General features: G+C 30.7%; 1 protein-coding gene across 7 annotated transcripts in view; it reads left to right on the top strand.

The window, feature by feature from the left end:
* PHF14 (PHD finger protein 14) overlaps positions 1 to 14,968 on the top strand; it is a 213,166-nt gene that overhangs the window by 139,964 nt on the left and 58,234 nt on the right. For 6 of the 7 annotated variants that reach the window (XR_007150152.1, XM_047848780.1, XM_047848779.1 and 3 more), the window contains one exon: positions 10,710 to 10,827. Coding sequence is in view for 6 of the 7 variants with exons in the window: in XM_047848780.1 (XP_047704736.1) it covers positions 10,710 to 10,827 (118 nt within the window). In the remaining variant the exon portion in view is untranslated. Of the gene's footprint in view, positions 1 to 1,789; positions 3,216 to 10,709; positions 10,828 to 14,968 lie in introns of those variants that run through there. The other variant, XM_047848784.1, reaches the window with a different exon arrangement.

Here is a 14,968-nt window from a genome sequence, read left to right on the forward strand (position 1 = left end):
TTATAGGTAAGCTTACTAGATACATGTGGAATAAATACAAAGCCACAACTTGATCTCTGATGTAAAAGACCACATAGTCAGTCTTTTGTCCTTGGAAGATAGTAGCCAAAACAAGTCACACTGCTTACTCTGTCTGTAAGGGAGATTTGGAATATTAAGTGAAATTTTAGGATAGAGAAATATTAGCAATAGCCTCTTAGTTTTTTTCTAGGTTAAATTTCAGCTTAGATTTAATTGGGGTTTAGAGCAGATTTCCATGATATCTAATGTATTTATGTCCAAATTCCTATCAGAGTTAAGTACAACATATCTTTTGGGTTGTCTGCTAGTCTCCATCATTTACACTTGGAATTAAGATTTAATTATACTTCTGTGGTAAATGATGTGGTTGCTTCCTCTTGCATTATGCTTATCTCGTAGTTCTTAGCTTGCAGTCAAAGCAGTTCTCAGAATATCACATTCAGAAACTGCTTAAAGCTCTTCACTTAGAGACTGAAGCACAGAGAAAAGTTAACACATGTGACTATCCAACAAGGGAATTCAGCCTTCCCTCTCTGTTTCCCTATGACTCAACAAGGGAATTCAACTCTTTTTATTTCTCATGTGTCAAGAAGTATGTTTCTCTGAAAACTGTGTTTCACATTCTTTTTTTTCTTGTACAGTTTTGTTTTTGCTTTCTTTAGAAATTATTCAGCTTGGCATGGTAGCTCTTCTCAGTAGTGCTGTATGTGTCTGTGATTGTGCCACTTTTCACTTTCTTTTTCTCAATGGAACTTAGAAGCATTAAACACATCTTTCTAGTAGTTATATATTAAAATGAAGTTTCTCTATAATGTGTGACTACTTTGGCAGTTTCATCTCAGCTACATGGGTATCTGAAAGAAATAAATAAATTTTTATGATTATCACAGTAAAAAAAAAAAAGTTCTTCTAATCACTAAGCATCTAAAATTTCTCCAGAAAATAAAGGCACCAAGGTAGCAAATGAATACAAGTTGATAGTGAAGTAAGTACAAGAAACACTAGAGAAAGTTTTGAGAAATAAATGGAAATGAATAAGTTTTGAAATTTTGGCTAAAATTAGTACATTCATAATCTACCAGGTCTTTACAGTGAGGTGTATTTTCTGCCATTTTTGTTGCACATTCCACTAAAAGAGCTAGTTAGGGATATACTCTTTACAATTGTAACCAAACATTTCTAATATAGTCTTTAACAAAGGAAGGCAGTGTAGGCACAGGGGATAAGAATCGTTCGAAAATTTCCTCTCTGAGACTCTATAGTTGAGTAGAACCAGCCTGTAGTTATTAGGTGTGCTTGTTTTCAACACAGTTGCATACAGTATGCATTCAGCATAGTTTCTCAAGCATTCAGCATAGTTTAACTATGTTAAATTGCCATAGTTGAAGAAAATACAGCAGATTGCAATTTTTCAAAATATTTATTGATCAAATACATGCTTGCTCATGTAAATATAAACCCTCCAACATTTTTATATTTTCTTTTTTGTTTTAGTAAGATAGATTTATTTTGACAACTAAAACTGATAATAATAACAACAATAATAATACAAGAGGAGGCAACTCAATGTTTCAAATGATAAAATTATTTCATTTTAACTAGTAAGAACCTATACAAGATCATGGCATTTAGGGTATCTGTCTCTTTGGACCAGATCATATGTTATTTGAATCTACTGTGGTATTGTTAGTATGTTTCATAAGACATAGTACAGAGCTGCTATGATCTTTAAATGTTAATATTCTTTTCTTATCACTTTACTGTGTAGATACCCTTCATGAGACCCAACTCTGCCACAGCTCATCCTCGGAGGCAATCCTGGAAACCTCTTTTATAAGTGTGATTTTAAAAATGTGGATAACACTCTCAATAGAGTACATAAAGTAAAGGAGAACAGCTATCTTGTCCTTCCCATAAGCTTATCACTGCAAAAAGTTGCCTTTGCTTGTCAGGTTTGGATAGAATGTAATTGATTGGTTTGTTGCTTGGACTGACAAGGCAGTTAATTTGCCTGTGTGGATTTTTTTCTATTTTTTTCTTTTTCTACTTTTTTTTTTCCTTGCACTAATCAGAAATATTTGATATGTGCATTGTTGAAAAATAGTAGATAATGTCTTGTCAGAATTGTCCTATTAAGTGATGTCTTTCCTTCTTGCTTCTTTGGCAAATGATGACATGTGGTGTTTGGACTTACTGAAGAGCTGTGGAAGCCTGTGGGACTTAAATGCAATGTGCTACTACTCACTGTTGTTGTTGAACAATACCAGTAACAAGAAAGACAATGCATTCCACTAGTCTGCTATCCTGTTTAATCCAGCTTAATACATATATTCATATATGAAATGTTAACATTGGGAAACAACTATAGACTCTTATATTAAAGGTTATTTCTATTTATATTATTCAGCAAAAGTGAAAGACTTGTGAAAGCTTATGCCATTCTAGTTTTGGCTCATTAATCCTAGTGTGAAAGCACTAATATTATTAGCATGAAACTATTACAACTTCAGATTTTAACCTCATTAGTAAAATATATCTGTGTTGATCTCTAGGTATTTTTTAGTAATACCCAAATTTATTCAGTCTATTGATTTAATACAAACTTTCTGTGTTCAGTATAATTTTATTTTTCTCAACCTTAAATAAGAGGTTATGAAATAAGGAGGGAGATACAAAGCTTAATGACTATACAGCTTGCCAGCTGAAAGATCTTCATCAACATCTGTATTTTTCCAGAGGTTTACAGAATTAAAATTTGATCTTCAAGTTTTAATGATCCAGTTTTAAATCAACGACAGACATACGTTGAATATTCCATCACTCCATCTTGAACTGATTTAGAAGAGACTCTTTGCTGAAATTGAAATGTACATATACATGTAATTCTCAACATGTCTCTTGGAATTTTCTGATTTATAATTGTGGTTTTGGACATCTTTTCAGGTATAGTGGCAATTAAAAATAGTTTAAACTTTAGGAATAGAGTAGGCAGTGTTATAAATAATCAAAAGCAAGTGTAAGTATAAAGTTGCTGTATGGTAGTTATCTATAGTTATAGTAAGGAACCATATTATGGATAAGATGTTTAATAAAAGTAATATGTATATAAAATATGTATAAACTGAGATTAACTTATCAAAAGATCTTTTAATATTGGAGGGAAAATATTAATAGCCTGTAGCAAAACCAGTTGGCTTTTTTTTTTTTTAGGAATAATGAAAGACTCATTATTTATTTCTACATAAGCTTAAGAAAAAGTTGGTAATTATTACTATTGCTGACCTGCAGCTGATTATAAGAAAATGTCAGATTGCCATTTCCTTAAAAGAATATGTTAATCTTCCTGGCCCTGCTTTGTTATATGCTGAGAAATTACTAGTGGTCATTTTATTTTGGGTTTTTTGAGAAATCATTAAGCCTTGTGGTTTTGGTGTTACTATTAATCAAAATCCTTTCCACTTTGGTTCTAATTATGATACTACAGTATCATCATTCTCCATCTTGCAGTCTCCAGTGGTGGATATGCTATTCCATATTTGGTGCTAGCCCTAAAATCTTTGTCACACATCGCAAATACAAATCTCATTAATTCATAAGGTCCTGCAAACATGTGTTTAGAGTAAGAGAACTTTTAAAGGGAGTAGAATAAAACATACTTTCCTAATAATCTCCTAAGTGCTCTCATTTTTCCACAGTTTTAAAACTCTTTTCCATGATTGGCCCAATTGCTCTGCAAAGAAGATATTAATGTGTCTTTAAGAAAATATGCACTAAATGGTGTGTATTTCACAGACAAAAAATTTGCATGCCAGGTAAATTATGGTTATTTGTCACGTAATAGGGAAATGAAAAAAATGCTAAAATATCAGGAGGGAAATTAAAGGACTCTGAAATACAAGAAGAATGACATAGTAGTATATAGTGGTGGTTCTCAAACTTTATAGTATATTAGAATCCCATGAAAGATTTGATAAAACACAGATTGTTGTGCTATTCCACCTACTTATTGTCCTCTTCTTCAACTTTACTCCCTCCTCCTGTCTCCCTACAGTTTCTGAGTCAGGGGGTCTGGGATGAGGCCTGAAAATTTGCATTCTTAACAAGTTCCTGAGTGATGCTGCTGGACAGGGACACCACTTTGAGAACCATTTGTATGTAATGGTTTTTAAAAGAATCAATGTGTTGTGGTTGCCCTTGATTGATTGAGGATGGAGTTAATGTACGTAAAAGGGCCCTTAAATTTTCAGAAATATCTGTTTCTAGATAAAAGTTTGTGGGAGTTTCATCTACAATACATACAATGTCTTTATTTTTATAAATTCAGTAAAACAATTTTTTTTAATTTTTATGTTTTTAATTTTTAATTTTAATTATGGGGAAATCAGTATTTTAGATTACAGAAGTGAATCAAAAAACATAGCCTTTGTCCATAATTCACTGATTCCTTTGTTAAAAAAAGATTTGATGTTAGGGTTATGTTTGAACATGAAAAAAAAGTTTAGCCTTAACCTTTATCCATCTTAAGTTTAGAAATGATTTATGTCTCACTTCTATGCCATCATTATTCATGTATTTCTTGGTATTTTTCTGACTATACACTTACGGCATTAAAAATAGATTGCTGACCAATAAATAATGATCATTTATTACCATTATCTTATTTCCTTGTTTTTATATCCTAACTTAATGAGACCACTCTTTTTAAACAATGTTCCTTTTTTGACAAAACTTACCACTGTTGTACTTGATTCACAACATAAGAATATTTTATGAATATTTCACCAAAATTTATTCAAGGAATGTAGAAGGACTCTGTATAGCAGAGTGGAATGTAACATTTAAAAAAAATTTATTTTCTAAAATTGTTTTTGACAAGTGAAACTTGTTTAAGAGACTCAGCTTTAGGGTTGCATGGCATATGGAGATCAATTTTTTCCTACTTATCTGAATCAGCACTTTGTAAATATACATAATGTTAAGGATTGTGATTAAAAATATTTCTGAGATGGACATGGTTTGCCAATACTTTAAAAAATGTAGGCCTCTTTCTCCCAGTGCTCACTCTAAGACTTCTGCAGTCCTGCTGATAAGATTCACTGCTGTTCAGGTACATAAGATATAATGAAATTGGATGTTCACGCTGGGCTTTGTAAATAAAATGAGATTGACCCCCAGCTATTATCTCATTTATCTGATTTACATTGTAAAATCAGGATCTACACTATTGATTAGAGCATAATTAGTTAATTATGAACAGGGAAGTACAAAGTTATGTGGGGCTTGAGCACAGCAGGTTGTACTGCTGAAAAATTTCCAAGGGCATGAGCAGATGGAGATCAGTTTATTAAAGAACAAAGCAGACGTGTTTCAGGTATGGAAATGTCTAATCATTCTCTCATGCTGTGAGGAGGTACTTGACCTTAATTGTGTATTTTTCTAAGAATTCTTTATGTTTCATTTTTATTTTTTGTTTCACTTTGAATCTTATAACCTGGCTGCTGCAGATGTAGCTAACTGAATTGATCTCATTATTTAAGCTATCATTAAATGTGAATTTGGATTTCAATAATTATCCAGATTTTTTCCAGTTAATGTACTTTCATGTGTAAAGAATATTTTTGTCTTTCTTACCACTCATTCAGTCATTATTGCCTGTGATAAAAATAGAAGTCTATAGTGGCACTAGTGAAAATATGTTGAAGATCTCTACATTAGTCTTCTATTTGCATAATGATATAAAATACATTTTCTAATTATTTTGTTTGGAAAATGCTCATGTAGGTGGTTTGCACTAAGTTTGTTGTAAAATACATAAGGAATAAAATATACCTTTATTGATAGGAAAATGTTATTCTGATATTGGAAGAATGCAGAATTTTGTCCAAGCTTGTATTATTTTAAAAGTGATTTAACTCATGGGCCACAATCCTGCTTCTTCTCCATCTGTTAAAATGGGTAATTGAAATAATTGGCCACTATTCAATGAAAGAATCTATCAATCTGTTAATAGATTTATATGGGTGTGTTAAGCTGCTAGTGAGATTTAAGTAATGTTAGTATTAAAAGATCAATTCTTTTGATCTTTCTTGTATAGAATTTTTACACAGAAATGGTGAAAAAGTAAGGAAACCCAACCCATCAATTCTCTCAGTATTTAGTCTGTTTTCTTTTTAAGTGAACAGATGTAATGGTATATATTTTTAGGGTCAGTATTCTACTCTATATGATAGACATGGATCTAAATAAAATAAATGTTCCTTGACATAACAAAGTAGCTGTGAATATGGGTCAACTTGATCACAAAAAATGTACATCCCTTTTCAAGTCCCATGTTACAGATTTCTCTTCTGAAGTTTAGCTTATCCTCTGGCTATAAATTATAGGAGGCACACTTAATTGTTTTAGTTAGTTTAAAAACAGTTATTTAACATATTCTCCTAGTGAAATTATCAATTGGAAATTAAGATAGTTAAAGAAATCCTTTGGAATACTGGCTTTTAGCCTTTCTCTTGGCACAGGCAGAAATAAATCCGTTGTTTCTTTTCACTTGTATCCATATTCTCAGTAACTAGGTAAACACATGACTGTTTGTTGTATGGATTAGAGGACATATGAACATAAGTCCTTTTCTTCCTTTTCTTTGTCTAGGGTGCTATAATTAACCATATGCTAAGTAAGTATTTTAAATTCATACAGAACTATGTTTATTTGGTCACTGCATTTTGTTAAATATGTAAAAGACCACATATATTTAGCTGCTTTATTATTTACACATCTGTGTCCTTTATGAATCTGATACCTAGGAAGTTGTATTTAATATTTGTATTAAATAATATAATTAAACAATCAGGTTTCCTTTCATCTTATAAATTGGATTCATTTTTTCTCATCAAAATTGTAATTTTAGAATGCCCTGTAGTGTCAATGTGTATAATATATATTAGATGTTTAAAGGATACTTCTTTAAGCATCCAGTTTGTATTTTATCAAAAGGAATTCATAGTGTTTCTTTAAAGGTTAGTTTAATATTCTCTTTTAATATTTTAAGATATTGCCTTTCTATACAGTATGTGTGCTATTGGTATATTATAATGTTTTTTTTATATAGACATTTGTGTTCCATAATAAAGTATATTGTGTCATATCACTATGCTTTTGTGGGTCAATGACTGCTCTTGGAAAAGATTTTAAAACATTGCATTCACTATTCTTTCTGATAAATGAAATACGTATATATAATGTGCTGCAATTATGTTTCCAGGTATGTGTAAGAAATAGAAGTAGAAACTATAAATAACAATTTGATCAAAAACTACTTCAACTTTATTTCAGCTTTTAGGTAGAAGAATGGTTGCAGACCCTTAGGAGTTTCTGATTTTCAGTTTTTAAAAAAAATCTGAATTTGTAACATAGCTAGAATTTATTGGCTGACAAAATATGCCAGAGTTTTCATAGTGGTGTTTGTATGTGCATGAAATAAGTAATCCACTGTTTTTACCATCTACATTATTCTTTGGTTTCTAGGATTCTTCGTGGTATCTCTTATATTCGTCTCTGATATATTAATTAGTACACATTCTGTTCAAGTTTACTTGTATCATTCAGGATATTTTTGTTACCAGCACATAAATCTATGGATGTCCTCAATATTCTAATGTAAAAACAACCATACTTTTTCCACATGGAAATAATTTCAGTCATTTGTAGAAAGAACTTTTATTTGCATATTTATTAACAGAGCTATTGATTTCAGGATTGATTTATTTCTCTTTGTGTTTTTTTCTCCTGGATTTTAGCAGTTCCTAAGTGTATTAACTACTCTTTTTTGCTATTTATTCTTGGGATTACAGTTTTTATTTACTGGTGAATGAGCTATAACTTGAAAGAACTTCCATATCACCCCCTAATTCTGACAAGTAAATTCTGCCTTTCCTCTGAGACCCATCACAAATACATTAGAGTTCCACAGGGAGAGTAAGTCATTCTAAAAGGTATTACTAATGAAGTAATCAGTAGAATTAGGTCATTTCCAAATGGCATATACTTCAACATTATTGTCTAACAAATCTAGCATATACAACCTTTGTTTTCCCAGTGCATTTATTCTTGAGCTGATAACCTGATTTTACAGTTAATTGGAATTAGCTATAAATTGGAACTGTATCATTGTAGCAAACTTATTCTTAAAGTTATTAGCTGGAAATACATAGGTAACAATAAGAATCCCCTTCATCTATGCAGGTGATATAAACAAATTATTTACAAAACAACGAATTGAGATATACCTTTATATTCATCATGTTGTTTGATGTGACTTATACAATAGAAATCATAATTTGAAGTTATGACACAGAGTTTTAAAGTAAATATGCAATAATTAGGTTATAATTTGATATGAACTAGCAAAACAGTAATACCATAACTCTCCACCTGTCAAGAGCCCAGATTATTGGCAGTCTGAACTCTAAGGAACATTTACCAAAACCTAAAGTGAAGCAAAAAAGACTATGTAGTAAACTGAAATTGAGTCCGTGTACTTAACTCAGAAGTTCTCATTTTCATGTCTTTTTATTGTCCATTTGCATAGTCTTACTAAGGTTAAAGATCTGTTTTCTAAATCCACAACAAATTATTGTTAGGAAAATGCTTAGACAAATAGAGTTACAATATCAGAAAGCAGTAGCTGACACTTTTCAAGCAAATTAATACCCTGAAAACCTATGAAAGTTGAATACAAGAATTCAAATAGAACAGCAGATAGTACTCCAAACACAGTTAAACACTTAGCAGCATGTGTTACTCGTATTCATGACCCTGATAGGACAAAGATAAAGTAAATTATATTTATTTTCTTGCTGAAGTAAAGAATGTGATTCTTTTTAAATGTTCCATCAAAATGGTAGAAACACTAGTTTTCATGTTTGAAGGAATATGGCCTCAGCTATCTAGAAGTCTCAACTTTCTCATAAATTCAGAAGTGCTCATATTCTGAAGGTTCCTGTAACTATACATAATATAATTGAAATTTTAACTACTTAAAGGTAAATAAGTTATATTGACAAGAAAGAACATAAAATTGTGTGGGCTTGCCATTTAGTTTCTTTATGTTACATTTCATGTTCGCTATATATTCTCTGTTATTTTTTCTTAATGCCAGAACAACAGGTATTTGAATACTTTGACTGCCTTTAAATGTGTTTTTGGTTTATTTATAATATTGGCATAGTATATAAAGTACTGTTATTCCTATTTGATTTTGTTTTTCACGTAATTAGAATTATCATGGTAGATCATTCTTTTCGACTCCGTGTCTTGAGTCTAAAATCAGGGTTTTGGAAAACTGCATAAATGTATATGGTTCATAAGGAGAAAGCTTACAGGAAAAATGGGTAAACTTACAACATATTATGTTTTAAACTTTTTTATACCTGAGTAACTTAACTAAGTTGCTAACTTTCTGAAACTTGATCTCCAAAATGGGTCTTTGGGACATTGGATTTTGTAGCGTGATTTGAAATTTTTACCTAAATGTGATTTATACTCCCCTTTATTCTGATGGTTTTTAAAAATCAGTGTTTTTTCTTGGTGTGTTGTTTCTAACAATAGTTCTTTCCCCCCTTTTTTCTAATAAAGGTTATTGAATAGTAATTTTTCAATTTATTGAGTAACACATGCTTTATAAAAATTTCTTCGTGGTTTCGTATTTGGATTTCTCAACATTTTAAGTTGTAAATTAGTAAGAGAGACAGTAAATAAAGAGAATCTGACAGACTGAAGAAAAGTATTTTTTTTTAACTTAAAAGAACACAAATAAAATGAGGACAAAATCCTTTCTATTGGATGTATACATCTTTGTTGTTTGTTGTTAAATTTTGGTCTTGTTATTCCAACTGATGCAAATTTTATTGTACAAAACAATGAAATAATGCAGATCTTTCTTCATTGTCAGCAGGATGAGATTGTCTGAAACGAAGAATAGGTATGATAGTTTTCTTAGATTTTGCACATTATAGGGTGGCAAAGACAGTATCAAAATATTTGTTGATAAGCTTAAGGATGTACTAGGAGGTACTCTGAAAAACCAAATGCACTGAGAGAGAGTGACAGGTAATTTTGAGAATATTTTGTATTTGAGAAAATAATACCAAATTCTTAGAATGATTTTTATTTGCTAGATTGTGTTAACATGCTATAAACATTAGAAAGTGTATTTACAATCTACTTTCACTTGGAGAAAGAGTGATAAGGTACATTGTATAGAATTGATTACAGCTTAAATTTTTTTAAGTAATCACAATGTATTAGATTAAATTCATAATCTAGAATTATATACATCTTATATTAAATGTTTTTTAACTAATGAATAATTAATTCTTGATGTTTAAAATTGAAAATGTGTTATGAACACATTTGGCTATACACATTCATTCATATGCTCTCAACATTTCTGCTATCAAAGTGTTCTGAATGATATTTATTTTGTGTGTTAATTTTATTGTTGTATTTTGTCTTCTCCTTAAACATAGATTTCAGCTTTAGATTGTCTTTGTCATAGACATTAATTTAATAATCTTGTGAACTAAGGGAAGAATTAACAGTGTTGAAATGTATGGTAATTTGCCATTTGTCTTTGTAAAAGATAGTTTTTAATATTATTTAGATACACCATAAATCTCTTTACCCTACAGGTGTGATGAATGCAGACTGTGCTACCATTTTGGCTGTTTGGATCCCCCTTTGAAAAAGTCTCCTAAACAAACAGGCTATGGGTGGATATGTCAGGAGTGTGATTCTTCATCTTCTAAGGTAAGGAGAAAAGTCCATAAGAAAAAGTGTTTCACTTCATTTTGATAGCCATATCATACCATCAGCTTCCTGATTTTGAAGAGAATTAGAATTATGAATAACCAACATTTTAATCTAATGTACTTCAAGACTATTTAGCCATGGTGATTTTATTGCCCTTAAATTATGGAATAAACAGCTCTACTAAGTTATATAAATATCTTCTGAAATGTTTTAGCTGTAAATTTTGTGTATTTTCTATGTTACTGTAATATATTAAATAGTGTTCTAGTCACCAAAGAAAGTCACCCTGCGCTTATTTACCACACCTAGGGAATGGCAGGGTAATTCTGGCTTGAGTCATGAGAAATTTGTTTTGACAAATATATATTAATGTGTATAAATATGAATCAACAGAATAACCAATAAAATCCAATTTTATTTTGTAGATAACTCATTAAGTATATTGTGAATTAATTTTTAATATTGGCTGTTTGAAAACTAAGTGAAATAAGTCAGAGAAAGACAAATACCATATGATTTCACTTACAGATGGAATTTAAGAAACAAAACAGATGATCATGGGGGGGGGAAGAAAAGTCTGTTCTTTGACAAAACTAGTTTTTACATAATTAGAAAGGACAATAAGGTTGTTTAATAGTTTATCTCCAAAAATGGAAATTATATCTTTTGAATATCAACATTATAACCTTAAATTGTGGTAATCTGCAGTTTGAGATTATTGTTTCTTTAAAGTGAGTGAATAGACTCCGATACTTTGACTCGTTTGACAAAAATATTGAATATATTTGAAATAAGAAATTTTGATCAGCTGCAGGTTAATCAGATTGTTCTTCCGTAAGTAGACAGTGGAAATTAGCTATCTATTGTAATATGGACATGAAGCCATCTTTCTTAAATGCCACTTAAATGCATTTGTCTCTCCTAGAGTCAATTAAAATTAATACTAAATTCCTTTTTGATTGTGGAATCAAATATATATTTCTGTACATATACATATTTTTTGGCCAAATTGTTGCCTTTAGATTCTAATTTCAAATGTTTAAGAACCTTGATAATGGCCATAGAGAGTGGTATGTGGATTGAGTCTACTAATTCATTAATAAATGATCCACTTTTAATTTGAGATCCTCCAAAGGATAAAAAGCTACTATTTTTAGAACATACCAAAATCATGAGTAATCCTAAAGGCATAATAGATATCTGTATAATTTTTGCAGTTTTACCTTTAATAATGTACAAGCTGTAGTAAAAATAAAAACAAAAATAAAATGTATTTTTTTCAGTTAAAATAATTTGTTCCAGGTTACCACAGACACCATCTATAAAAAGTGATTTGTGAAAAACTACAGAAAAACATTTTATTATAGAAAAAAAGCTATTTAAAGGGTTTTTAAACCAAATTTATTACAAAATTTATATATTAGCATAATGATTATTGAAGTGGAATATACTCTGCATTTTATTACTAATAATCAAGCTTTTTTGCTCAAGATTTTAAACTATACGATATCAAGAATTATTTTCCAGGCATTTTATTAAGACCCAGATTTAAGAGGTATTATATTTAATAGCAAAAGTTATATTGCATAATTTAAAAATGCTGTACAGAAATTGTGTTTAAATGGAAAAAAATAGTGATTATACTGTAGATTATAGAGAGTTGTCTTATGGGACTGTTTGTGGTATAAGATTTTTTTCTTTTTTTTTTTAAGTTTATTTTGAGAGAGAGAGAGAGAGAGCATTTGAGCAGGGGAGGGGCCAAGGAGAGGGGAGGGAGAGAGAGAATTCCAAGCAGCTCTGTGCTTCCAGCACAGAGCCCAACACGGGGTATGATCCCATGTGAGATTATGACCTGAGCCAAAATCAAAAGTCGGGTGCTCAACCCACTGAGCCACCCAGGCACTCCATAATATGATTTTTCTAATACATTTTTTGTTTGGGGTTTCCTCTACTCTCAACAAGCAAATAAGGAAAACATCTTTTAAAAAAATAATTATTGCCCTTTAAAAATACACCTTTTTGTGTACATTCTTTTAAAAAGGTTCTGTACTACTATAAATGTGTAGCATTGTATACAGTGCTTAAGGAATGGCTTAAAGTTATATAGTAACTTCATTAATGAATACTGAAAATTAAAGGGGGCCTATTTATATACATGTTAGGAGTATATCTTACATTTCTTTTTTTTTAATCTTTTAAAAAACATTTTTAATTTTTATTTATTTTTGAGAGATACAGGGAGAGTGCGAGCCAGGTAGAGGCAGAGAGAGGGAGACAGAGGATCTGAAGCAATGACTGCAGCGAGCCCAATGTGGGGCTCGAACTCATGAGCCTTGAGATCATGACCTGAACCAAAGTCAGATGCTTAACCCACTGAGCCACCCAGATGCCCCTATCATATATTTCTTAATGCAGTAGAATGCCAGTAGCCATTGAGAAGGATAAGATATTTTTATTTTTGTTTTTGTTTTCCCTCTTTATGAGACAATAGGTCTTCTACTCTGAATGGAAATCCATTAAGAAGGCATATTGTTAGAAAACTTGCAATATATTTTCTGTATTCTGACCTCTGATTGAATACGAGATAATAAACAACCAACATGATCAAAATTTCATCCAAATATAGTGTCTAATCTTTGGAATGTCATAGCATTTTACTTTATAAGGTTTACAGCAGTGAAGTAGATTTGTATTTTTGTCATAACAACATGACTATTGTATAGTTATGCTTTTTTTCCAATAAAAAATTAAATTTAATGTAATAGTTAAGCTGGAAAATTAATATTTGTTGTTGGATCCATTCTGATTTGTTCACTGTTGAAGATGTTCATTCCTAACTAGCAGGTAGTAAATTTGTTTACATTTTTCTTAGAAAGATATTGGCTAGTTTGGGTCCAAAGAAAGCATTGATAGATAATATCATGCTTTATAATTCAGTGAATTGCTGCAGAAGCTGTTAAATTTAGAAATCAGTATGTTATTAATATCTGAGTCAAAACTAGTGTATCAGTCAAAATTAGTATCATTGTAGGGCCTAAAAGAAACCTACAGTGGAAATTAATATACTTTGCTTGTCCTTGATTTTCCTCTATTACATTTAGTGGACTATTATTTGTTAGGTAATACTGTGTGTATTTGCCATGTTCATATATTTTAATGATATGAAAACTAAGATAAAAATAGTTGCTGCCAGGAGAAGGAAAGTGAATCAGTTGCTAATAAATTTACGGGGGGGGAGGGGAGTGAAGTATAAAATTCTTACAGCTATAAAATGTATATCCAACTTCCTTTCTCTGTGGTAGTCAGGATTATTAAGTCCAAGGAGCCTTAACTTTTATTCTAAAAATTTGACTCCCAAGTAAGTTATTTATTTTGCTTAGAATTTTAGATAAATACAAGGTGAGGGTATATAGTTGAATACGTGCTTGAAAATACATTGCACTTTAAACATTAATTTAACTCTTAACATTGTCTCCAAATTTTGTGTAGCAGAGGAAACAAAAATAATGCCATGTATATTCTCAGCAGCATAATATATTTATACATGACTTTGTCTCTTAAGTAATAGGTTTATCATTATCGGCTTTGTGAGGGCAAAAATCTTCTGTCACAAATCCTGCCTATTACTTTTATGGAAATTCTGCTCAAGTCTAAGAAGATTAACCATAACATAATCCATAGTTTTAAGTTTTAGCACATGATAAAATACACCTAAGTGTAGTTTCAATAATATTGATTTAATTACAATTTACCTAAAAGTAGAATGACTTTTTTTAAATTGAGAAATAATTGACACATAATTTGATATCATTTTCAGGTATGACAAGATAACCATTCAATATTTGTATATAGAATGAGTGTTTATTCTACCTGAACCCATGAAATATGGCATGATAAGACTTTCTCTGACTTAACCTATTATAAACCTACTTAAATTCACTTTAGGTTTCATGTAAAATGACTACATGGACACAGATATATACATATATGTGTGCACACACGGAAACACAAATCTACACATATACAAACACATGGAAACGCATATGCACAAAACATATCTTCTCCCATAGGCTGTGCTTCAAAGACATTTGACTAAGGCAGCAGCTATCTAGCCAGTGTATTAAGTTTATATTCAGTG

The sequence above is a fragment of the Prionailurus viverrinus genome, chromosome A2 (genome assembly GCF_022837055.1).
Source record: "Prionailurus viverrinus isolate Anna chromosome A2, UM_Priviv_1.0, whole genome shotgun sequence".
In the NCBI taxonomy this organism is placed as follows: Eukaryota; Metazoa; Chordata; class Mammalia; order Carnivora; family Felidae; genus Prionailurus; species Prionailurus viverrinus.